This window comes from Scatophagus argus, chromosome 18 (assembly GCF_020382885.2).
Source record: "Scatophagus argus isolate fScaArg1 chromosome 18, fScaArg1.pri, whole genome shotgun sequence".
Taxonomy (NCBI): domain Eukaryota; kingdom Metazoa; phylum Chordata; class Actinopteri; family Scatophagidae; genus Scatophagus; species Scatophagus argus.
This window is the reverse complement of record NC_058510.1, coordinates 13,808,445-13,833,455: the sequence shown is the minus strand read 5'-3', so window position 1 is coordinate 13,833,455 and position 25,011 is coordinate 13,808,445. Positions and strand designations below refer to the sequence as shown.

At 39.9% G+C, this 25,011-nt stretch overlaps 2 protein-coding genes across 4 annotated transcripts in view; both read right to left on the bottom strand.

Annotated features, from left to right (window-relative positions):
* Window positions 1–25,011, bottom strand: part of LOC124049514 (cullin-1) — a 29,115-nt gene that overhangs the window by 278 nt on the left and 3,826 nt on the right. Inside the window, exons 1-21 of one of the 2 annotated variants that reach the window (XM_046371243.1) lie at window positions 18,894–19,079; window positions 10,107–10,520; window positions 8,726–8,900; window positions 8,422–8,589; window positions 7,722–7,772; window positions 7,450–7,540; window positions 6,631–6,794; window positions 6,270–6,432; window positions 5,910–6,040; window positions 5,473–5,580; window positions 5,282–5,388; window positions 4,595–4,643; window positions 3,955–4,086; window positions 3,687–3,804; window positions 3,113–3,189; window positions 2,699–2,817; window positions 1,908–2,013; window positions 1,675–1,722; window positions 931–1,013; window positions 667–772; window positions 175–288 (exon numbers count right to left, since the gene is read on the bottom strand). In XM_046371243.1, coding sequence (XP_046227199.1) covers window positions 175–288; window positions 667–772; window positions 931–1,013; window positions 1,675–1,722; window positions 1,908–2,013; window positions 2,699–2,817; window positions 3,113–3,189; window positions 3,687–3,804; window positions 3,955–4,086; window positions 4,595–4,643; window positions 5,282–5,388; window positions 5,473–5,580; window positions 5,910–6,040; window positions 6,270–6,432; window positions 6,631–6,794; window positions 7,450–7,540; window positions 7,722–7,772; window positions 8,422–8,589; window positions 8,726–8,900; window positions 10,107–10,246 — 2,250 coding nt within the window. In that variant the 5' untranslated portion in view covers window positions 10,247–10,520; window positions 18,894–19,079. Of the gene's footprint in view, window positions 1–174; window positions 289–666; window positions 773–930; window positions 1,014–1,674; window positions 1,723–1,907; window positions 2,014–2,698; window positions 2,818–3,112; window positions 3,190–3,686; window positions 3,805–3,954; window positions 4,087–4,594; window positions 4,644–5,281; window positions 5,389–5,472; window positions 5,581–5,909; window positions 6,041–6,269; window positions 6,433–6,630; window positions 6,795–7,449; window positions 7,541–7,721; window positions 7,773–8,421; window positions 8,590–8,725; window positions 8,901–10,106; window positions 10,521–16,048; window positions 16,057–18,893; window positions 19,080–25,011 lie in introns of those variants that run through there. The other variant, XM_046371244.1, reaches the window with a different exon arrangement.
* Window positions 20,360–24,396, bottom strand: zgc:194621 (uncharacterized protein LOC795037 homolog). 2 transcript variants are annotated; one of them, XM_046371249.1, is made up of 5 exons: window positions 23,561–24,396; window positions 21,954–22,012; window positions 21,772–21,855; window positions 21,605–21,699; window positions 20,360–20,918 (listed from the first exon to the last, which is right to left on the bottom strand). In XM_046371249.1, the coding sequence occupies exons 1-5, from the start codon at window positions 23,974–23,976 to the stop codon at window positions 20,874–20,876; spliced, it is 699 nt and encodes a 232-aa protein (XP_046227205.1). In that variant the 5' UTR covers window positions 23,977–24,396; the 3' UTR covers window positions 20,360–20,873. The 2 variants fall into 2 exon arrangements, with proteins under 2 accessions (XP_046227205.1, XP_046227206.1); XM_046371250.1 differs by having other exon boundaries at window positions 20,365–20,918; window positions 21,605–21,681; window positions 23,561–24,391.

The following is a 25,011-nucleotide window of genomic DNA, read 5'->3' as shown; positions in this document are numbered from 1 at the left end:
TACATGTGGCTTATGCTGACGCAAACCGTCTCCCAGTACTTTTGACTTCCTGTCTGTGACTCTCAGGTCCAAAGCTCACTGGTTCCTACTGAAATTTTACATCTTAAAAAAAACAAAAAAAACAAAACAAAACAGTCCTGAACATAACGTTTGGTTAAAGTGTGTGCGTCCTACCTTGATGACGGGGACTCTCGGTTTGAATCGGGACGACAGCTGATTCAGGACTTCAGCCAGAAGCTGCTGATGCTTCAAGACCTTCCTCATCTTCATGATCCTCACTATGGCAGCCTACACACACGCATGCACACACACCATCAATACTAAGTCAACACAAGGGACTAAAACCCAAACACAATGTGAGGCAACATTTCCCTGTTTGTTCAACAAACATTGGACGTATTCCAACAGCACAGTTTACAGTTCATCAAGAAAAATTTATTATAAATATATATTTCCATGCAAAGAACACTGACTGCACTGTGGTTCTTGTTGAATCGATGCTACAATTACATTTCATAGCAACAAATAACTTGTAAATTTGCAGATGGAAGCAATAGGACATCTGAAAACTTTCACAAAACACCAGCCTTGGGGAACTCTTGACAGTGAAGGTAAAGACAAAGGGGACACCTTTTAAAAATGCTGTGTTCAAGTGTAAGCGGTCACCTGAATAAGGAGCTTTCGATCCTCCTCGATGTTCTTGTGTGTTGTTTCCTGCTCCTGTTTCTGCTCTGTCTTCATTGGGACGTTGATGTTCACTCTCAGTTTCTTACTGTGGTGATTAGAAAAAGAAATACAAAATAAAGTGAGCTGAACCAAATGTCCAGCATCAGGTCTATCAAGACTGTAAGACACATTAGTTTGCATCAAGACATCTGCGGTGAATGTGCTTGTGTGGCATGAAAACAGGAAAGCAAGTAAGTTTCTCACTTCTTGTATCCGAGGAAAAGTTTGATGACGGTGTCGGGTTTGAAATCCATCTCATCCACGTTGGCGTTCTCGTCCTCCATCACCTGAAGGGCGCACATAATGGAGGCAGCTAACGTGAGTGATCCGAATGCTAATTTTCAAACAAAGTTAACTTTTGACAACAAACACATTGAGTCACTGCAGCATCTCAACAATCACAGACTAATGCAAACCACCAGTAAAAACTAAATACTTCACATGCTGGTTAAATGCAAGTTGGGGAAAAGTTTATCCTCCAGCAGTGAGGAGATGTGAGGGGAGCTGGTTATATATTCTTGACAATAACATAAGAATTTTCGGCCTAGAAATTAAACCCCTCGTTCTGCGCCCTCTGGTGTTCAGACTGAGAATAACAAATATCTGTCAGGTTTGTTTTCTCTCTAATTGATTTTCAAACTGCTGGTGTTTTCAGCAATGCTGTCGCTGAGAGTCAAAGATGTTAGTCTCCTCTCAACAAGGTGAAGCCACTGATACACCAGTGTCACTGGTTAGTGCGTGAACTCCGCTGCCCATTTTATAAAAAAAAATCTACGCATGTCAAATGATGTGAAGTCACGAGGAGACTGGCAGGGAAGGGCAAAATGAAACACAATCACCACAGAAAACATCAGCAGCATTTCCCCAATCAATCATCACTACTGTCTTCAGAAGTACAAAACTGATCAAATGAAAAGTGTAACTGAGAAAACAGTTTGTTTCACTCACCAGCAGCTTTGATTTTAACAAAATCTGCAGAACTTGAACCAGAATGTCCTGCAAATAGAAGGTGTCAGTTAGAGGAGAAGTTGAACATTTCTTTTTTTCTGTACAACGTAAAAAACACAGACAGCTTGTGTGGAAGGCTGCACTTACAAACCCATCATGTTGTCCCACAAGGTGGAAACAATCCTAACCTGATCACGGTTTGTGAGATTGTGTTATTCCAATGTGGTGCTTACAGTTTTGATCTGTGTGCTGTCGGTGAGCTGCTGGACGGTGTAGCTGTCCTCTGTGTTGTACTGCAGCAGGATGGCCATCTGGAAGGTGGAGGCCTGCAGTGTGTACCTGCAAACAGCAGCAACCCACAACAAGAGGCTCAGTGTGAAAGTGATTCCAACTGCACGGCCTGTTCCTCACAGCTGCTCACTGGTTCACATATCTGACAAACGTGCTTCACATATGGGAAAGTCGTCACAGACAGAAAGAGGAAAAGGGTTTTTTGTTTAGTTGGTTTTTTTTTTAAACTCCAACTACTCCAAACCAGTGTGAAGAATATGCAGAATCACATTTGTCTGTGCTACAATCCTTTTTTTTGACACTGACCCATTATGTTCTGGCTGTTTAAGCACTTTAGTTTAGTTTAGTTTAGTTTCAGTTTTTATTATTATTTAACTGGAATACCGAAATACAGATCAGTCAGTGAAAATGCTATCAGCATTAGTGGAAAATGACTGGTTGCTGTAGCTGTTTTTAAGGTTTTTTTTTTTTGTTTTGTTTTTAAGTTCTCAAGCATTGATGCATTTTCTCATAATCAGCCAGTTTTAAGTCTAATGCTTACGTGAAAAGGTGAAGTTAGCAGTATGGGCTTACAATCAATACAGAGCACAAAAGCACACAATCAAGCAACCCTTCAGTCTGTCTCATCCAGTCCAACATAAACTGATAAGACAGCTGAAAGGTTGATACGCTGTCATGACGACACGCCTCGCCCTCGACCTGTGAGCTCTAACTCCTTGAAAACACTGTGTACCTGTTCTTAAAGCAGTTGGTCACCAGCTCTCCTTTGGACAGGTGATAGAGCCAAGTCAGCTTCCTGCCGCTGTGTCTGCTGGCGTAAAAAGCCGTGAAGCGCTGATAGCTTCGTTCCAGCTGCACAGAAAGAGCGACAGAGTTCAGAGCAGTGCTTCTCAAACCCACATCATCTCCACATTGAAGTCTCCAACTGCCCTGAAATGACTGTCGTTCACTCAATAAACTGCAGGGGGTCAAATTTATGAATAATAACTATGGAAAAAAGCTTTACCTCCTGGATGCTTTTGTGTTTTTAATGGTTTTTGTTCTTACGTGATTGTTATTTCAGATGCATCTACTTCATAAAACCTCTACTCTGCACAGTAAGAACTGGGTTGAAAAATAAGCAGTTCATCCAGTGAATTAGTCTTACCTCAGAAGGCAGAGCAAAGGTGCAGGACTGCTGAAAAGGCCACGACCCTGAGCTGAGAACCTGGATACTGAAATCCACTGTAAGACACACATCAGTTTATCACTTTGAAACAGCAGAGTTCAGCATGTTAAAGTAAATGGTACATTTAACGGTAAATTTAAAGTGCAATCAAGTCTGAGTCATCCCAGTGTCTGATGAACACAACTAGCTGCATTAATATAAAAAAAGCTCCAAAACAATAACACACACACACACACAAATAGAATTTATTTGCCAAAAAAACATCCTCTCATATAACCATGCATTCACTTCTTTACTCTTGATAACAAAACAGTGGCATAAACATTGGAGTGGGAACCCAGACAACAACTCTGAATGTAAAGTGAAGTGACAAACACAATTCCTGCTCCATTTAAAAGCTTTGATTCAGTTGAAATCACAGTGAACACATCAGTGAACTGCAGATACGTGAAGAGTGGTTAGAAGATGAAGACAACCATCTGGTCTTCATAAGAGCATCAGAGAGATACCTGAGAGAGGGACTGGGTGTGTGTGTGTGTGTGTGTTTACTTACAGTCCAGAGGCTCAGAGTTGGTCAGGTGTTTCTTGAACTGCTCGTTCAGGTCTTTACTGACTCCGATGTCCTGGAACATTCGCTGCAGTTTGGACGTGTACTCGAACCCGCAGGCTTGCTGCAAAAGAACAACAACAAAACCAGATTCAGTCTGAGGTTTTCAATCTGCCAGGATGTAGAACCTGACAGTTTAGTGTTATTGTGGATGTTTTAAGCTCTGTGCTGTCTGTTAGTATGTGATGATAGCACTGGCTGGTGTGAGTCACACCTTAAGTTTGGAGATCATGCTGGCCTCAGCGTCATCGCTGGCACTGTTCTGGTGGACCAGACGTTTGGCCAACATCTTAGCATAAAACTTCTGGAAAACATCTTTGTCCTCAATGTACTTGAACACGACCATCTGAAAGAGGAAAGACAAAAATTAATACGGCATACTACTAACCTTAGTACACATATTAGTACATGACTGCATACGTACTGGCACAAAAATGCATGTGTGTAAATGTATTTTATCGATAAAGAAGGATTTAAGATCTTCATCATCCTCTGTTATGTACACATTCTCTATTTTTCATTTATCTACAATAAAAACGCTTTAAGAAATGCATTTAGAGATCCATGAATTTGAAACAAAGACCAGTTATCATATGGTGCCAAAAAACTATTTGACAAAGAAGGCAAAATCAACACAGATGACTGTTTCACAACTGTACTTCTTTCATATGTAACAAAAACAAGTGATCTTTACTGCTAACTACAGTCCTGTGCCGCCAACAGAATGCACATTAATAAGCAGGTCAGTGGTATACAATAAGGGACTTTTCCTGTACAATTGCTGCTACAATGTGAATAAAAACATATGGTCTGTGTGTACAATTTGTGCAAAAACACAGGACAAAGTATCTCACCACTTGGTTAAGTGTGTCCTCCAGTTCTGCCTCCTCTGGGTTTTTAGAGCTGAATTGAAAACAGACACATAAAGAGTTTATGAAAGTGTCAGGTAATGAGAACAGCTCTGCTTGCCTGACAGAAAGTCAAGAGAAAACTGCTACAGTGTGACCTATAGTTAGTGTCCCTCAAGCGTTAATCTGTATTCGCCACTGTCTGTTTCCTCAGATGAAATGAAACTGTAGCTGGTCAAACTATATACTATTCTAAACACTTTCAGGACTTCCTGTTTCAAAAACATCCTGTTCGTTATTAAGCTTGAAAACAGCCGTGGGAAGACGATGACCGTGAGGCACATGTGATCTTGAGTGGATATTGTTTTGTCAACTACAGAAGGGCATTTCTTAGGATTCTGCATACTGATCCGTTTCATCAAATTTAAGTTTTTCAGGATTAAAAAAATAATAAATACCTGGATATCTTTAAAAAGAATAACAACAATGAGACCTGAATATTTAGGATGGTGAAGGATCTGCTATCATGTCCAATGAGAGTTATCACATACAGAAGGAGAAATGCTTTTTCGACTGCCTTGCTCATAGTCTCGCTGCCCCATCCACCTCAGATATGTTATGCAAGCTAGCGGCCTGCAGCCCACGGAACAAGGGTGTAGTACTAGGAAACCTTACTGATTCCTAATCACCTACCTCTTCTTCAGTAAAGAATCGCAGTATCTGGCCAGCAGTTCAGGGGATTTGCTGGATGACTGTGCCATCCTGGTGACGGCGTTATTGTTGATGAAGCGACCGCACGCCTGTGAAAAAAACAGAACAGCCACATTAGACTCACACCTGAAAAATGAAGAAGAAAAAGTTTACGTCACAAAGTGATTACTGACCTTGTCGAGTGCTGCCACAAAGCCGGCGTCATTGTTGAAGGCAGACATGACCAAAGCGTTGTACTTCTTATGGACGTCCAGGGTGGTCTGGACGTACACTTTAGGGTCCTGGAAGAAACGCACATCTTTGGTTCTATCAAAGCTTGTTTGCATGAATTTCCACCACCTTTTACACCACAACTACTCTCACTTTCCTACTCACAGCCTGAATTCTGGACTGATCAGGGCAGCACATAATCACAATGTGGCTCATTAGAGCTGAACATTTATTTGCAAAAACATTCATGTACATTTTTTGTATACCTACATGGCACCAGAAAAGAGGTGCCCAACATTAACATTTTTTGCTTCACGCCTCCTATTCTTATTGTTACTGAGCAGGATTTTGTAAGTTAATTCCTTCATGTAAATTAGAATTGTGATCAAAAGGTCCATACGTTGAGCGCAGCCTCTCCACACTTCTCGATGGCAGCCAGTCCCTGGTTGTGGATGTGGGTCTCTAGAAGTTTTTTCAGTTCACCCAGACCGTCTGTGATCCGTGACACCAGGTTGTACATCCGGCCCAAGTCTAGGAAGACATAAAAAGAGTGGCAACAGTGTTATCAGCAGAGGTCTGTGATGTTAGCTGAGTTGTTCAGTCAAAAATCCTTCTAAATAAAATGTGGTGCTATTGCTCAGTTAGAATCTGCTGTTCATGGGGAAAAGACCAGACCTTCCCTACTGTTTTTACTTTTCTCAATTTCAATTAAGACTGTAGCCACCGAGTTAAGTTAGATCATTTAAAATAGCAGGTTTACCTTCATTCTTGTCAGCATCCAGAAGGTTCTGAAACTCGGTGTGGAAGATCTCCAGGTGTTTCTCTATGAGGACCTGCTCACACTTCCTGGCCAGCTCGTCCTGGGTGGATTCATGGAGGTAAACCTGCACACGCCGCTGCTCTTCCAGCAGACGGGCCTCCGCCTGAGCAAAAATGGCACACACAAAATGAATATTATATCGACAAGGTCATCACATTCATTCTCTGTTAAAATGTTACCCTGAGGTCAGTTTTAAAGAAGCAACACAAGTAACTCTTTCATAATATCTGCAACAAACCTGCTGAATCCATTCATTCATTCATTCACAACTGTATGTAGTTGAAGAGGAAAGACTGTCTACCTTCTTCATGTACTCGGTGACGGGGTTCTGCTGCAAGAACTCTGTGCTCTCACGTGTGTAGAAACGTTCCGTGTCAGTGAGGAACTGACATTCAAAGTACTCTTTGTACACAGACAGCGTGGGTCCTTTGGCGAAGGCGTCCTCCTCATTCAGACCGAGCTCAACTGGAAAAGGAGAGGTGACACACAGCAGACAGAGCAGCTATTAATTTGCGGTGTTACAACTCATCACCACGACTTCATTCAGAGAACGACATCATAAACTAGCAATTACATTGCTGGATGTTACATTCACAGCTAATGAGCATGATTCAACCTTTAAGCTGGTTGTGTCTAATAACTTTGTGTTAATTTGAGAAATCAGCTGAGATGTGCTAAAAAGAATTGAAATTGAATGAAATTGAATGTTTTCATTTTAAAAAAATTGTGGTTATCTGAATAAAAAGTTCTTTAAATAAAACAACAGACAATGGGAAACATTACTGCTAGAACTGACTTTTAATATCTAGTGCTATCCAAAATTTAATGAACCTATAAACAGCAGATGGTACTGAAATACATTTTGTCTGTTTTAGCTTTAATTTGAGATCTAATCCACCTTGACTTCTCTCCAGACAGAGTCATTTATCCTAGATGTCTGTCTCATTTAGGAGATGTGGTGGCTCACACTTCCTTTAAGTGCCAACAGTCATAGCAATACTTAACTTTAAATGATCACTAAAGGATATTTCTCTAGCATATTTCTTTCTGTTTCCTTTATCTAATGTCTGCCAAGAGTGGTGGTTGTTTCTCCATTTCTTCACTGAGCTTAGCGACCTACCATAGGACTGGACCACACCGCTGATCAGTCTGGTGTTAATAGTCTCGCCATTCCTCTCTCTCTCTATCAGCTTCAACACAGCATTTGTTACCTGCAAGACAGATTATTATTTCAAGAATGACAAAAATAAAACTGACGTAACTATGATGAACAGAATGTCACAGGCAAGATTAATGCACACAAACATGAGAAAAAAACATAAGATTTTAAATTGTACTGTGCTCTGCCACTTGATTTCTCACTCCACTTCTATAAAAAGAAACTAAACACACCTGTTTGTTGAGGGGTCGGAATAAACACTCCCTCCAGGTCACAAGAGCCAGCTGGTAGGAAACAGCAGTGAAGGGGAGGGGGAGCGGGTGAAGAAGGGACGAGAATGAGAAGGTTAACGAAAGGTCAAGACCTCAGGCTGCATGTTTGTTACTTTGGCTTTATTCCTATTCCTTTCAGTATGATCTGCATCACACAAGGCATTGACATCAAACCAAAAGTTTCAAAAAAAATATCTCATATTGTACTCTTAAAAGGATTTGAGTTAAGAAATCCTTTTAAATTGATGCAGTATGAACACTAACATGAATCTTATGAGATTATAAATTAAGATAAATAGCAATATTAATCAATATGGAAAAAAATGATCATGATCAGATTTTTCACCATACTGCCCTGCCCTACAGTCAAGTTAAGTTCCACAGTAGCACACAGTGTTACCACTTTGAATTTACAGTGCCCACAGCAACCCTGGAAGGCTGTTAGCATCTCTCATGTTCTGTGGCAACACAAAATATAAATTTCAGTTCTTTTCCACGGAACTGCATATATTGAGACATTACAGATTAGAAACTTATACTTATCTGTTTTGATCCAAATAGACCTTCTGTGTTCAGTTAACCTTTACTGTGACCAGCATGACCCAAAAGGATCTATTAGGTGCTGCTAGCAAAACAGAAGCCATGCAGATACTGGACTTACTGAGTAGATCTCGTAGATTCCCTTGCGTCCCTCATCACACTCTCGTCTGACCCAGTGGCGGTTGAGGTAGGCACAGATCCCATTGAGGACCTTACTAGAGAAACGGTAATCCTCCCACTGCTGGGTGTAAAACTTCAACACACACTCATCCATTAGATCCTCGCCATCCTAGAGTGAAAACCAGGATGGAGGCAATAGAAAGACAAAGAACAAATACAAAGAGAATATTGGCAAAATGCAGAGAAAAATTTATAGTGTTAAGATCCCAGTGATGAGGTCTTCTGAACAGTGTGAGGGTGCTCACCTTGAGCAGGCTGGTCAAATAGTTCTTCAAGAACTCCTTGAGGCGCTTGTAAAGCTCCAGGCCTACAAACTGAGCCCCACCTGGAGTGGTGGACTTTTTGGAGGGCTTGGCTGGAGGCACAGAGCCCCTGCCCTGGCTGGACTGGTGGACGCTGGTACAATAGTTATATACATGTCTGAGGGAAGGGTTAAGGAATAAACACAGAGAAACTACATGCTGCAGACTGAAGTATTGTCACCAATATTGTAAAATGGATAAAACTGATATAAAGTTTAATTCGTCTCTAAATGCTGCTGATGGAGGTTAAAGAGGAATAAAAATAAAAGGAACAACACTGGCTATTTTATTCCTCACATTTAGTTTCTTGTAATGAGAGTGTACATCTACAAGAAAGCTTGCTAGAATTGTTGATCAGTGATCCAGACTTGGGCCCAAACGCTCATAAAGACAAATATGTCATACAAGTTCTAATTTGTATTTATTTTAAATTGGTGCTGTTCTTTCTGCCTAATAGGACTGGATTACAGTTCTAGGCTTATATGGCTGGGTGTGTGCACTTCATACTTCAGGGAAATTATGATATCCTTTATTTCTGGAAATGTGTGTGAGAAGTGAAGTGAGGAAGTGAGGTTGTCAAACAAAAAAATGTTCCCACGAAGATGTGCCTTTGCACTTTACACTCCCATCATGCACTCACTCTCACTTTTGCATGTTTAAAATGTAGTAAGCCTGAGTAGGTGTAACTCACAAACTGCACTTCCCTAAAAAGTGAACATGTCAAAATTTCAATGTTACAAATATACAATTTATGGAGTTGATCAATAATTATGTAACGCACAAGATGGTGTTTGGAGCAAGAAGTGGTACAACACTAATAAATATTTTCCACTGTCAACTGAACTTAATTTTTAAAAGTTTAGCCTTAATTGAGATCAATTTTATCTCACAAGCAAACTGTAGGATACGTCAGCTAATATGGCAATACGTTAGAGTGTAGAACTGTTAATAATTAAAATATATATGATTGTTTACATAGATACTTGCATGTGTTTCGAGTTAATTTGACAATTCTTTTCTCAAACAATTATTTGGTCCATAAAATGTCAGACAATAGCAAAAACTACGCATTACAATTTCCAAAGCCAGTGCTGACCTGTTTCAATCCTGATTGTTTCTTCTGACCAATAGTCCAAAATGCACATATATTCACATACCTATAAAGGTTAGAACCAGTAAATTTTGCTTTGCAATTGCTTTTCTTTTCGTTTGCTGAGCAGATGAATCAGGTAAATGTTTCGGTTCTAGAGGCATATCTATATAAATCTACCCAACATTAAAAGCTTTGATCACAGCATCAACCCTCACTCATATGACAGGATACGTGTACAGTTCCATGTAGCGTGACTTAGCCATGCTTTGCCGTGTGTACACCTGCTGGATTCCAGCCCGCAGGTCGTCCCATATCTGGTCCAGACCTATCTGTCTCAGTCCGTGGGGATTCTGGGTCCTGTTTGACGACATCTTAGAGCCCCTTGTCCTTTCCTCTCCTCTCCCTACCGAACAATGTCCTCCCTTTCCTGCTCCAGTGAGCGTAGGCCCCCCGGCTCCTCTCCTCAGTTGATTTCTGTCCTGACTTGCTCTGTTCTCAGAGTGTGCGGTCCATCTGGCAGCAGCAGCAGTGCTTCAGGAGGCTGGTTGTCGGTTGCGAGATGGGATGCAGCCCCACTCTGCACACCTGGGTGGCGCTGTCTGCCACTCCTCCACCTTAAAGCTTTGGCACGCCTCACTAGATGACCTACAAAGGTAATATGAGGAAAAAATACATTTTGATTAACGATCTTTGATTCAGATTTGCTGTGAGGAAACAAGCTAAAAATATGAAGAGAAGTTGACTATCAGCACTAATTTCAAATCCCAGTCAGTAGCGATTGCTCAGGTGGGTTATATGGATTAATTTGTTGGCTCTGATCCCTGTAGACACAGTGCTGACCAGACCATGACGTCACTCTTGCTAATGACAGATTAGTCCACTTTAACATCTCCCTGATTTACTCCAGTCCAAGCAAGACAGTGCCCAGACTCCTTTCTGTACAAAGTTTCTTTTAGGCCATTATAAAACTGTTGTCACTTTACAAGCATTTGCCAGAAAACTTTATTCAAACCTTTAAAGACATAATTTTCAGGATTTGTCAGGTGCAGTTTGCAAACACGATATTCAGATGTACAGTAAGTGAGAAGGACAGTTGAATGCTGGGCTGGTGAGTCACAATTACAAAGTGTGTGTATTTGGTTAATATGGATTTGGAAATGAGACTTACTAATCTGGAGAAATTACCTTTCTCCAGAATCATTGCTACCCAAAAACATACCTAACACAGATTAAAGAAAAAAAGAAAAGAAAATAATCTTTGCAGATACACTCACTGTTACACACTATGATCCCAGTGGGTCAAGAGCAGTGACTAAGGGGGATTATTTTTGTGGGAGTCTACATGCTGTGTTTAAGGAAAAACATGCATAGTATACCTTTAAGTGCTACACAATGTTTTATCATGTTGTTAAAAGACATCCTGAGTACATCAGTTGCTTCACATAAGAGTGGGGCATGCCACTGAGCTATTAACATTGTCTCTTCAGCTAAGGAGGTTCTTACGTGAAATGGTCCACGATCTTATTGAACATGAGGTTAGGTCATGACTGTGATATTATCACAAGAGTAAATCCAGTTGCTTTAGCAGTGGCACTGACAATGGTCCAAGAAGGCCACTTCATTAAGACTAATTGAGAAACCTAAAGCTGTAATTTCATCCTCACTGCCAGGGCAAGAAGAGACGGAGTGCCTCACAGAGTTTGCAGCATCAACATCTTTAAAGCCACAGGGAGAGAGAAAATGAGACACTCACAGACAGAGTTGACAATGTTCTAATATTATTATCAATCTATTATTATTATTATTACTACTACTATTGTTGTTGAGACCCCAGAATATCTGTGAACAGTCATTGGAAAAAACACAGAGTGCTTAGGCCTTACTGTGTAAATTCAGCCTCAGAGAAACAGAGAAGCAAACAGGAGGGTGTATGGGCAGAAACTGCTGTGTACATGTAGGCGGTGCAGCTATATTTAGAAGGACCAGGCATGCAGCGCTGCCCATCACTGGCCATTCACAGCCATTAGGGCCAGAGACTCAGGACGTGACCCAAGTGCAATAGTCTGTTAGTGGAAGAGGGGAGGAAACTGATTGACCTGCTCTGTTTACTTCCTGTTGCTGATGACCAGTCCTGGCTTTTGGACAATGAATGAATGCTTGATGTCTGAGCAGCTTCAGCGATACGGCTGCTGCTTTTAAAAACGTGGGAGACCAAAACATTGAAATTTCTGTCTTTGAGACAGCAAATATGTGCATTTGTGGCAAGTTGCTCATGACACATAATTATATTTAAATATTCATATGTCATGTTTTAGAGCAGTAAATAAAGATTATTTTCACCATCAATTAATCTGTTTATTTCCACAATTAGTCGTTTCTCTAATACCAAAATAGGTGGTATTTAATTTTCTTTTGATCAACTAATCATTGCAGTTCTAACATTTTCAGAAATTAATATACAGAAGCTGACCCAACCCTTGACACAAAATTAAGTGCCAGGCACATTGGCAAGGTTTTTTCACATACATGTGCTGGCTTGGCTTGAATCAGCGCATCAGCCCAGAACATCATCTCCATCACAACAGCAAGCCTTCATCAGTCACTAAAAAAAAAGCTTGCCTTCCACCTCTCCTACACACTTAACAGCAGCTGCATAAGCTGAAACTACATTTCTACCTAACCTGTTGCAACATTAAGGATTTGACAAACGCTCAAATGAGAAATGTCCTGAAATTAATTCTGCCAAATAACTTCACCAAAACCAGATTTTCAAAAGTGATTACAACAAATGATTTTATATCTATTCACTTGAGTAACTTTAACAGGAAGCAACTTAGAACCTGCACAACATAAAGCCTTTTTATATTCATCCAGCAGGATAAAACAATACAAGAGCCACCCACCATAGATTGCAAGCACAAGCACACAAAGTGATTCTAGGTCCACAAGTTACAGAGGCCTGGTTAATTTGCAGACTATCAGTCCAATTTAAACTTTAACCAGACAGTTTTTTTTAAATAAATTAACATGCTAACCTGCTAAGGGTACACAACAGCAGAGATGTTCACAACTCAGTCCAAGTCAAGTCTTAAGTTTCTTATGATTGTAATGAATGTCCTATCATCTGCTGCATGCCATCCGATCTGCTTACTTTGGAACAATGCACAGCTATTTCTAAGGAATTCAAAGCATGTACTCCATCATCAACACTCCTGTATAAGCATACAGTATCAGCACAGCATACAACAGAATATTTAACACTCTCAATGAATATATGAAGGCTGGGAAGTGTGAACAAACAAGGACTACTCCTGTAAGAAAGTGGACATGAACTGGACCAGTAAGGAGCAGAGCAGCTCTTGACAGACAAGAAAAGAGCACACAACCAAATGACCTGGTATCCATCCCTTCAACAAAACAGCACAGAGTCAGTCATATAGAAAAATAGGAGGTCCTGAAGATAAAAGCAAATGGAAGAGTAGGGAGACCTTGAAGCAAACACTCACTCACATATCAAAATACACACAAAGATGATGCTGTGCAAAGCAAAGACATAAGCAACTGGTGGGCAGAGATGTGTAAAGTTCAGCATCTCACATAAACCCTCTCTCAAGTAAAGGGAGAAAGGTAACCTTAACGAGCACGCTGACCTGACCTGAATGTTTTCCCACTGATCCTGCACATGTTCATTTTTACATTACACATGTAATTAATACATAATACACATCCAACATAAAACACATCCATAAAACACATGGCACACATGGCACACACGGCTTTGATTTGACTATTTGAAAACAGTGCAGTTACAGATGAGAACTATGAGCTTCATATTAGCCAGATCCACAAATATTAAAAGGGCTGAGACATTAACACTGGAATTGGAATTGGCTCATACAAAATTAGGATGCTGGCTGGGCTGTTAACTGATGAATGCAGAGCTGGGCCTGTCAGCGATGAGCCCACACAGCTCAGCCTAGACTCTAGACCTGCTTCAGCCTCCACTCCTCTTCAACACATCCTCGCTAACCTCAGAAAGGCAGCCCTACCTGAGGGGCTCTGGTAGTTGCCATAGCAACAAGAGCAGACAATACCTCCAAGTAGCCATTCAACAACAGAAGGTAGACCGTTCATTCTCTCAGTCACTTGCTCTTCTATTCACTGGTGGTAAAGAAAGGTGCCCTTCACAGCAGCGTTGGGATCAGATTTCAGATTCCCACACCGGAAGGTATCAGTACAGTATCTGACCTATAATCAGTTCCACAGCTATGACAGCAGAAGGAGGAGGAGGAGGAGCACAAACAGGATGTGAACGGCTGGCTGTGTGGCAACAGTTTCCACTAAGTTTGTTGTGAAACTGGAATCCCATGTCAGGTCATCAACAACAGCACCACAGCTGCCACGCTCCTCGTTCACACGTGGTGGGAATGGCAGTGAAGTTCAAAGGTCATGACACATTTCGAAGAACATGTTCTTTTCAGGGAGCAACTAGTCTGGATGTGTCTGTCAACAAATGCTGTTGAGTCTAGTGGGCCTGTATTCATGATGGAGTCGTGCAACCAGGAGAAACAATGTAACCTCTGTTCAGCCAAAAACATTTGCAAGTTTCAGCTTCTCAACTGTAAAGATCTGATGCACTTTTGTTGTTATATATGACTGTAAATAGAAAGGAATAAAGGAAACAACCTTGAGTAATAAGAAATTATAGCAGACATTCTTACTATATTATGACATTTAATTGATTAATCACCTGGTTCAGAAAATAAGAAGGAGATTAAGCAATAACAAAAACAATCAGCCTTATTAGAGATGCACATATCCAACATCCCAGATAAGTATTAAGAGGATTTTAATACAGTTTCATTGACAATGTCATTATAAAATTATTAAGTTCACACTATCAGTTACATTCAGTCACAGTGACCCACTGACTCAGTTTAAGGACCACAGTAATCCCTGGCCTCACGCTGCCTTACATAAAACGATTTCAATGATAGATCACTGCTATCTAGTTCACGGAGGTCTCAACACAACACAATATTAACCACAGGTGCAAATCTTTGCAATCATGCAAACTATTATTTAAAAATCAATATTGCTTTTGAGTATCAATGCAGTGTCACAAAAGAAATGCACCCCTAGTCCACATGTGCAGCCGTGCAAGTATGTGTTCATTTGACAGGATATTCAGACTCGTACTCCACTATTTCCCCTACCATTGCCTTTTGGGGGATGTCATCCTCTCTGCTACACTTCTGCTGTCAACAATAGCCAGAAGTCACTGACCATGTAAATTCTAATATTATTACAAAACACAGTTAACAAACTAAGTTCTGATCCCGAATATAAAATATTAGGACTGCGAGGTGATGTTTATCTGCCAAAGTGGCTTGCAGACAAAGCTCACCTGCATTCAGCAGATGGTTTGTACTCTCCCTCAACAAATATGCTTTTACTGTCTTTATAGTGCAGCAGGTATTACCTCAATTGAGGAACCAAAGTGTCTCCATCTCAGAACTGAGTGTGTATGAGAGAGATTTGCTGAGCAGGAAAAATGCGTGGAGTGATGGAAAGAGTGACATAGAGAAAGAAAGAGGGGGGAGTGGTGGTCGTGGGAAAAAAAGCTCAGCCTGGCAAATCTGATTACCCTGGTCACTGTGTGTCCTGGCCAGATTCAACAACTTAAAACCCTACATTTACCACACAAACAATAAAAACCACAGCAAAATACACTGGCATTGTCATGATACGGTTTCTAACTTCAATGCAGCACTAAAAATGTCATTATTGAATACCCTTTCCATACCACGGGGAAAAAAATTACACTGAGTGGCAAGCGATGTTATATTTTCTTTAAATATAAATATACTGTAACAAGGCTTTAATATGACAATGGGGTATGACTTTTCTGGGCAAGTACCAGAGAACAGCAAAGTGACAGTAGTAAAAATGAATTACAGCTCCATTAATAAAAACAATATTGTTGAGGTAGTACAAATGTTTAAAACCCTCTGAAATTGTCACACATTCAACAAGTGCAAGTAAAAAAACAAAACAGTGCAATCTTATGTATTTTCAAGTAACAAGAGAGTAAAAAAAAATCCAACTGAGCTAAATCCTATTGAAAATCAGTATGTGTTGAAAATCAATATATTTGACACCAAAACACACACGTAAGAGCCTTCCATCACTTTTCACAGAGTACAGAGTCACATCACAGAAACACCTCCATTATTTTGACTTTAGGATTAGATGTTGATTTGTTTTGGTGACCAAAGCAGAAGTATCAAACTTTTAGGGTGAGTCATAAAGAGCAATAAAGCTTCAGCTGAATCTGAATCACAGTGAAGTGTAATTCATGAACACTGACATGCTCGTAAAGTGTGTCTATGTGTACGCAAACCAATCGTGTGTCAGGTTAGGCAGTGAGGGAGGACATTTCATTAACGTAAGCAGCTTTTGATTTTTGTTGCTCTGCTCAGCATTCAGAAAAGCAGCCAAGCAGAGACTCACGGCCCCTTTGGATTGACTTTACAACCACTGCCCAGAGCACTGTCACTTCACAGCACTGTATACATATTAACCAGACAAATCTGTATGGGTCAGATTAGATAAAAGAGGAGGTAGGACAGTCCAGTTATGACTGACATGACTTTGAATTTTGTCAGGAGCAAAGTGATTTTACTACATGTATTGAACACAACAACAAAAAGCACATTGTTATGTTCCAACAATGCTGCCCTAGAAGGTGCACTAGCCGAACACTAATGCAAACTGATTTCAGTTGCGTCTGCAAGTAATGTTGAGCAGAGGAAGCATCAGTCTGCTAAACTCAGCCTGAGTGAGTGAGCTGTTGTGAAAGGGCATAATGAGTGCAACATGTGCTCCATGTAGTATAAACATCTCTGAACACCCTAAATAGATATACAATATACTTGTCAAACCCGCAAGACAAGGAATCTTTGAAGGTAACACACCAGTACCTCCACATTAATAATAACTGGATTTCCCCTCTGGAGGATCAATAAAGCATTGTCTTACACAACTGCCAAAAAGACAGCTAACAGTGCAGTCACTAATTTTGTGTTGTTTTGAATATACATGTGTCTTCCGGGACTGACAAATTCCAGTAGATAGTATGTAACAAATGGAAGTGAGGATATGAACAATTTCCTTGCTTCCTTACTGGGCATAAGTCTCTAAATAACCATGCATGCAAAGATGAATTGGGTCTGCAAACACGTACAGATCCTTCTGCTCAAACAGACTGAATCTGCGGGGATGTCCACACATGTACAATTAAGCCTCATCACTCAGTATAAACAGTGCAAAAAGAAAACTGTAGTCCCTTGTAGTGAGTCAACTTTAAAACTAAGCTGACATGACCACATAGAAAAACTGGATGTTACCAAGGACTGAAAAGTAACAACAATAACAGAACGCATATTTAGATCTACGTAAGATCACGAAAAGAATTAATTAATTTCCTTGGACAAATTTTCCTCAATTTACCAATACTATTACAGAAATTGATAAATCTATCAACATAGTATCAGCACTGGGCTATGTCAGCTTCAAAATACAACATCATACACCTCTAGTATGATTTATTATTATTTTGATTCACTGCATAAAAACTGTAAACTTCTTTTCCCTTGTGACGTGTCACTGAACACAACAGTAGGTTTCTTTTAATCCTCTAAACTAAAGGCAACCGCCTGTGCCAAATGTGTTTTTTTCCACTTTAGAATTAAGGACAAGGTCATCTAAACTGTCAAGCAGCTCACAATATTTTCTTCCAGGAGAAGTATCTTGATCATTCCAGGGAAACAAAAATAAGATACAAATACAGTCCATACTATCCAAGGGAGACACGCTGTTTCCCATCATCTACAGGCCTGCAAATGACTATTTTGATATACAGTGGCTCTTTCGTGTATGTGGGAGCTATGGGTCAAGTTCAAAACAGTCAAATCTTCCATAAATGCATATTTATATAAACCTATGTTGGTATGAAAAACAACTACCACCTTATTAAGCAAAGTAAAGGTATACATCATAGAAAATCGTCTTAAAAACTACATAAGAGAAAACATCATTTGATGTTGATTGAAGGGTTCTCTTTTTCAAAAGCACTCCACAACTTTTTCATGACAGCCCCATCAAAGTTAACTATTTACAAACTTCCCTAACGAAAACATAATACATTAGAATTTAAAAATCACCAATTATGTATTCTAACTTTTCATTGAAATCAAAGACAAAGAGTCAACGATATTTTCTCCCAACAGAGGGATCATAAGCATTCTTTCTCATCAGTAATTTCTCTTTTACTTCCTATTTTACAAACAACTGAACGCCTAGGAAGTGGCGAAGACAGGGTCTTTACCAGGTATTCCAGGAGTGTGGGAGTCCTGTGTCAGGTTCAAATCACTATCCTTCACTCCAAACCGGCAGAGGACCGATCTGTTGTATTTAATGATCATATGTAGTAGCGTCAGCTAAATAAAGACCGTGTAATCATTCTACAATATAAGATTAAGCTACTCAGTAACTGCTTTAAAAAATATTTACTGAGATTTTCCTACGTACAGCTGCGAATGGTGTCAGACACTGCTACGCAATGCTGCTAGCTATCGTTAGCTTCTAAGGCTCGATTAGCAAGTTAGCTTGTAAGTAACATTAGCTTGACTGCTTGGCGTTGGCTGGACTAGCTTTAAATCCAAATATAATCTCTATCTGGACGACATTTATAATCCACTTAATTGAAGATTTTGTGTTTGGAATATATTTAAGACAAATACTGTCTTGGTCGAGCTAGCCGCAGTGCCCAGGATAGATGAGCTGCCTGTGTTGTTGGTGTAAAATGGCAGCCTAGCTTCTCGGGCTGCTCAATAATGAGTCAGGAAAACAGTTCGCTAACCGATTAGCATTAGCCAGCTAGTTCTTGGCTAGACTGATTGTCATAAGAAAATAGCGCCACCGGCTTACGTTACCAACTCTGAAGTGTCTTCTTACCATTTTAAGGCCGTCGCTGTCACTGTATAATCGCTGTATGTATGAATTTTCGGGTCCAAAAGCTGTCTCCTAAGCCGTCTTTCGTCTGAGTATGTGTGTGTATGTGTGTTTGCTGTCTGTTGCTAAACTGCGACCGCTGTGCTTCGTTCGCACAAAGATCAGCTCAGTAGCCACCGAATCATGCTGCCTTCACTGTTTGTCGAAAATATGGCTTGAACAACAGAAAGTGCACACGTACAAGCAAATGAAGTGATAAAACACAGGTAGTGAACGTGGAAGCGTTATAAATTTCTGTTTGAGAATTGTACATAATTATTTTTTTTGCTAACAATAAGGCAGAAAAGGGTTATTGTATTATTTCACATAAAGTAAACACCAAAATATTCCCAAGGATAACTCGGGGAAATCTCTTTTTGATATAGTTTCCACATATACGAAATACATTCGTTCATGTCAATCAGAATTTGGTTTTGTGTCTTTCTACGTGATTTGAAATGACTGATAAAGCCATCATCAAGTTTTTTCACAGTTAAAAACCATTTTATTCAAACCCGACTCATAAGATTAATCTCTATCTCTATTTTCTGTGGGAATCGTAAATGTTTTTAATAATGAACTATGAATACGAATATTATAATAACTGCTAAAAATCATTTTCTCTAATAAAATCATCATAACAGACTTAGTTCTTTAGTACTCGGCACTGAGTAGACGGAGCTGACGAGGATTCGTTGAATGCAGCATCAGCGTCACAGAATGGCGTCTTTATTGGACTACAATCATGGCCACGCAGAACAGCTGCATAGACTACAGCTATTGCAATATCTCATACGCACGCGCACTTGGCTGTTTCAGTCACCTAATATGACATTTTAATTATGTATGCCTGAGACAAAGCTCCGTTGCTGGCGTTTGTCTCCCTGTTCTTTAATCTGTGTATCTGTGTGCGTTATCCAAAGACTGTCGATGTAACGATACCATCACCCGAATGAAAACAAACATATTATCCTGTCCGGTAGTTCATTATGTCTGACTGTAACCGTATATTAGGATACTGTTAATGTCTTTCAAGCTCTATGTTCTGACTATAAAGACTATAAAATTGATATTTTTTAAATAGTAGCTTATTTTTTAGAAGGAATCAAATGTTCCCCGAACACAAGTCAGTTATCGTTCACGCAGTATGCTGTATGGTCATCCTCACTATCCTGCCCTGTGTACCTTTACTGCTTCTGAAAGAGGCGCAGTACGAACTCTGTTGGTGGATGAGAGAATAACAGAAACAAGGAGACTATTTTTGTTACTAATGGATATTAAGTATACTTTTAATGTTTTCTTATCAAGGAAAATTAACATTACTTTGAAGTTTGTAAAAGTAAACAAGTATATTTCCTCAACTACTGCAGTTCAATTTGGAGTATTTTACTGTTTTAATTTATTGCCACTTTATGCTTTGACTCCACCACATTAATTTGACAAAAAGTTCATTATTAAGTACTCACGTCACATGCTAATCAATTTGTCACACCAAAGTCAAGTCAGACAAGATCTGAGCGATGGCCTCCTTAAAGGTCCGTCAGTTCATTTGTAATCCTTTCTAGAGCAGTCCAGAAATGAATAAAAAAGCTTTCAGGTTGCCAGTTTGTGAATAATCTGCATCTAGATCTAAACAGAGAGAGAAAATCTGAGAGAGAAAATCAGTTTTTTATTCATTTGGATGAACTAACTCTTTAAACTATTTGATTTGTACATGACATATAAATTATATAGAAAACACATGACAAACTAAACAACTATACAAATCATATAGTATAATGCTGCTTGAAATTGTCTCCTTATTTGAGTACAAGTCATTTTTCTAACCATGTTTCACTTCAAATTTGTATCTGAATATGTATTTGAACCCAGTTTGTGAGCTTGGTGTTCAGCAACTACAGTGAGAAGTTGAGCTGCCAGCTGAGACGAGGAGAGAGGTGATGCTCAGCTTTTCAGGACAGGTGTGCGCTCCATCACGTGTGTCTTCATCTGAAACAACAACGACGATGACAAGCAGAAAAAAACCTGAATTTTCTTGGCATATCGGCACTGTGCTGAAGGAATACATGTGTACTCATTCATATAAGAGCAGTTAAAGGTTCTGCATTTTTTTTTAGATCTTTGTTAAATAAATTCTGACAAATTGGTAATAACTACTATGATCAAGAGACCATGTTTAAGGTGACTGGTAGTCTCTGTTTAATATCAGGTGTTAGTGTTTTTAAAAATAACTATACTACCAGGAAACCCATTACTTAAAGTCAAAAATTTAACTTTGGTTCTCTAGTCAAATATTTTCTCTTCTCTTCTCTTTGTTGCAGAGCATGGACATGTTGAAGGTGACTTTTTCTGCTTTTACACCTTACTTGTTGCACTACATGCCATCATCAGAAATTATATATTATATTATTATTATAAATCATTATAAAAATTAAATGTATCGCTTTTGTGCCTTTTTTATGTCTTTGTAGTATTATTTACTGGATCTCATTTACAGTAATTCGTATAAGCCCATGTGGGATGGGTATAGCTGTATGCAAGCCACAACTAAAAAAAAAACAAAAACAAACTTCAGTATCTATAACTGATCAGGATCATAATGAATGTTAAAGTTCCTGATGTAGAACTGTGACTCAGTTTAATGCCTGGAATGTAAAAGCTGAAAGTTGTCAGACCGGTTTATGTTTCCTCTTTGCTTGCATCATTTCCTGCTGCTGCTTCGACCGTACTTCTTCCAGGGTCATACAGCCTCCTGTGCACACACGCACAACTGTAGTCAGATTAATTGACAAAGTAAACACATTATTCAACATGAAGATCTTCCTTTGTGTGTGCCTCTCACCGACACTGCTGGGGTTAATGGAAACGTAAGCCATTGCTCTGCTCAGCCGAAGTTCCTCTAGAGCGGCGAGCTCTGCCTCTGCCTCTGCTCAACCAGTCACACGTAACAATTAACCCAACATGTAAAAAGTGGTGTAAAACCTATTCACATACCAGAGATGTAACACAAATATGATGACTCACTTCTCTGGATCTCTCTTCTTTTCTTGGGGTTTGGGGGGATGACAGTGAAAGCTTTGTGACTGAAACAAAACAAAAAAAAAAAAAACACACTCTGGTTTATTCTCTGTGCAGTAACACATGAATAATAATAATGTGACTGAGTGCAGATGGTGTCTTTGCCTGCTCAGGAACAAATTGGTCCAGGAAAAAGTCTAACTCTTGTGAACAAGCAGATAGTAAAGTTTTAATATACAGACACATTTGTGATTAATCTAATGAAACTAAAATATTCAAATATCAGAAGATGTTCTTTCAGTTTGTCTACAGGGTAAACAAAAATATAAAAGAAATATCTTAAACAAACATTTCTTCAGTTGTTGAATTCTCACACAGTCTTAACTTTAATGTTGAAGTGTTTAATCTAGACTACTGGCTCCCAGCCTGGGCACTGGGACCTGCCAGAGTCCCAGAATCTGAGTGCTCACCAGGTGACTAAAAATCCATGCATGAGATTTGGGTTGGAGACAGAAAAAAGGACACTGAAGTGATGGGAAAGCTCACACAGGGTGTCTGTGTGTACTTTATTATCAAAAAATGACCACACAGCAAGCACAGCACAGGTGACTTCTATCCTGGTTTAAGCAACTCTCAACTTGCCGGACAAAGCCTCAATTGTTTCTGGATGTTTGCGCTGACGTGCAGGTTTGCAGCTGTTCACCTGCAGGTCTGTCATGTCAGGGTGGTTAAGCGTGTGGCATTAATCCGCTGCAACAGATGGCCGCAGACACCAGCAGGAAGACAGGTACTTTAGGACAGTATACCTGCTTTTCAAAGCAAGAGGCAGCCAAAGGTTTTCACCTCCAGACACTGACTTTCACACACACACACAGAGAGAGAGAGAGAGAAGGGCACTACAGGTTCTAGAGATTCAAAGTTAGACTAGAAGATCAGATTTATTTTTGTCTCTTTTTACACTCAACTAGCAAAGCAGAAATTCCAAAAAAATACTCCTTTAAGAGATACTGCATACTATTGCTGTCCAGGTTGTCCAATGTGCTGAAATTTCCACCTGTGTCCAGCTGTTAAACTCATCTGTGAGTCAGTCTGATGTTTGACCCAGAGATCCAGGTGAATTTGCTCCACACTGATGAAATTCCTGCAGAGTTTTGAGAAAGTGTTTTCACCACCCTCTGATCCGTTCATGATGCTAAAAGCATGTTTGTCAAAGGTTTTATTTGTATTTCCAGCAATAAAAGATGCTTCAGCAGGAAGTAATTTTATCTCTCCCCACCACAAAGTATCGCCATATTTTTCTTTTAACTTTTTCATCGTACAGGATGAGAGAATGAATCAAGATTATTTATGAGAACATTTATGCGGCCTCGGATGCTCAGTGCAGATAAACAGCCTACAAATGGCAACTCGTGGAAAGACAAAGCATAGACTCTATTCAGAGTGACTATAGGACCCATCACATATCAAATCCTATGGTGCAGCTTTTACAGCATATGGGACAGTCAAAACTCTCCTACAACAAAAGGAGGATACTGTTTTCAACTAGTCCTTATTTTTTCTCTAAACCATAAGGAGCGCTGCCTGTCATCTGAGACACGTCTCGTCTGTCTCACCTCTGACTTGCATGCTTGGTCTCAGCCCGGACACTCCTCCGCTCACTCTGACCGGGGCAGGCGGTTATCTGGGGGCATTTTGGGTTAGCAGCAGCATGTTTCACACAGCTGGTTGCCCTTCGATGGTCCGGATTTGCTCTGGGACAGTTTTCGGTCGTTTTGCTAACGGTGGAGCTGGATCTGGCCCTCCTTTCACAGCTCGTTTTGAAGGCTGTGCGCTGCGCTCCGGTGCTCCTCTCACAGACGTCCCTCTGCGGACACCTTGGGCAGCTCGATGCGCGGCTTTTACGCACAGCGGGAACTTGGAGTTCACTTTGTGCTTCGTGAGCAGCTCTCACCTTCACCGGTTTGGTTTTTTCGAGGGTTTTTCTTGAAGCCTCCACTGGTTTTGTCTTGATAACTTTGGTGGCTGGCATTTTTCAAGGCAGCGCCTCAGTCTGCAGCCTCACTTTAGGGAAGAAACCCGTCATTTCCTGCATAACTCATCGATTAAAAGACAAAAAAAATCAAAACCTCAACTTTTTCTCCTACCGGCTCGGTTGCTATGGAGCTTGCAACCAAGCAAATCAAGTATCAAGTCACACAGAATAGGGCAGGACATCTGGTCTGAACTTTCAAAATAAAGACCAAAGCAGTTTAATCAAAAAAATATATATATCTCAAAAGGAGAAACAAATTACAGGGTGAGATTATATTTATTTTACTGGTGTACGGGAAGTTGATGCATCTGGTGCATATAGAATTGTTCACATATTTTATAAAATACAACTAATGCTAGTCTACAGAAAAACATCACCTGTCCTCCATTGAATGATGTCACTGCACCATTAAACCAAAAGAAACCTTACTGTGACTGTGCTGTCGACTGGGTACAGCATGAAAATATTTTATGCTCTTTTCTCCTTGTTTTCAAAATGTTGATCAATCTAGTACTAGAAAACTCTCAATTTGCAAGTCTGGCCTACATTTTATTTTGAAGGCAGAGTCGTCTGGTTTCCGCTGTGATCCCGACTGTCTGTGCTGACTTCGATGCAGCTCCAGATTAAAGTAAGTGACGCAGCAGAGTATTTGTTGTCAGTAGGTGTCGGAGGCGCGCAGAGCCAAACCCGGTGCGCTGCCAGTCCACTGACACTGAGGCTCATCCGATTACTGACACGCGACTCCACATGACCACAGACCGAAATATACAAATATATGTTTATTCTGTTTTAGGAAGATAAACAAACGAAAATAAACTACCACATATCAACAAACCGAAGGATAGATCAAATAACAGCGAGAAGAACTTTACTTGTGCTATACTGAATTTTTCAAAGTTATAAAGTGCTTAAAATAAACGACAACATCAAAAACAAACAATAAAAATCACATTCAGAAGGAGAAAAAAGAGAAACGATTGAAGTCAACTGAAGACGAGATTAGCGTTTTTTATTTACATGTTGTGTGTGTGC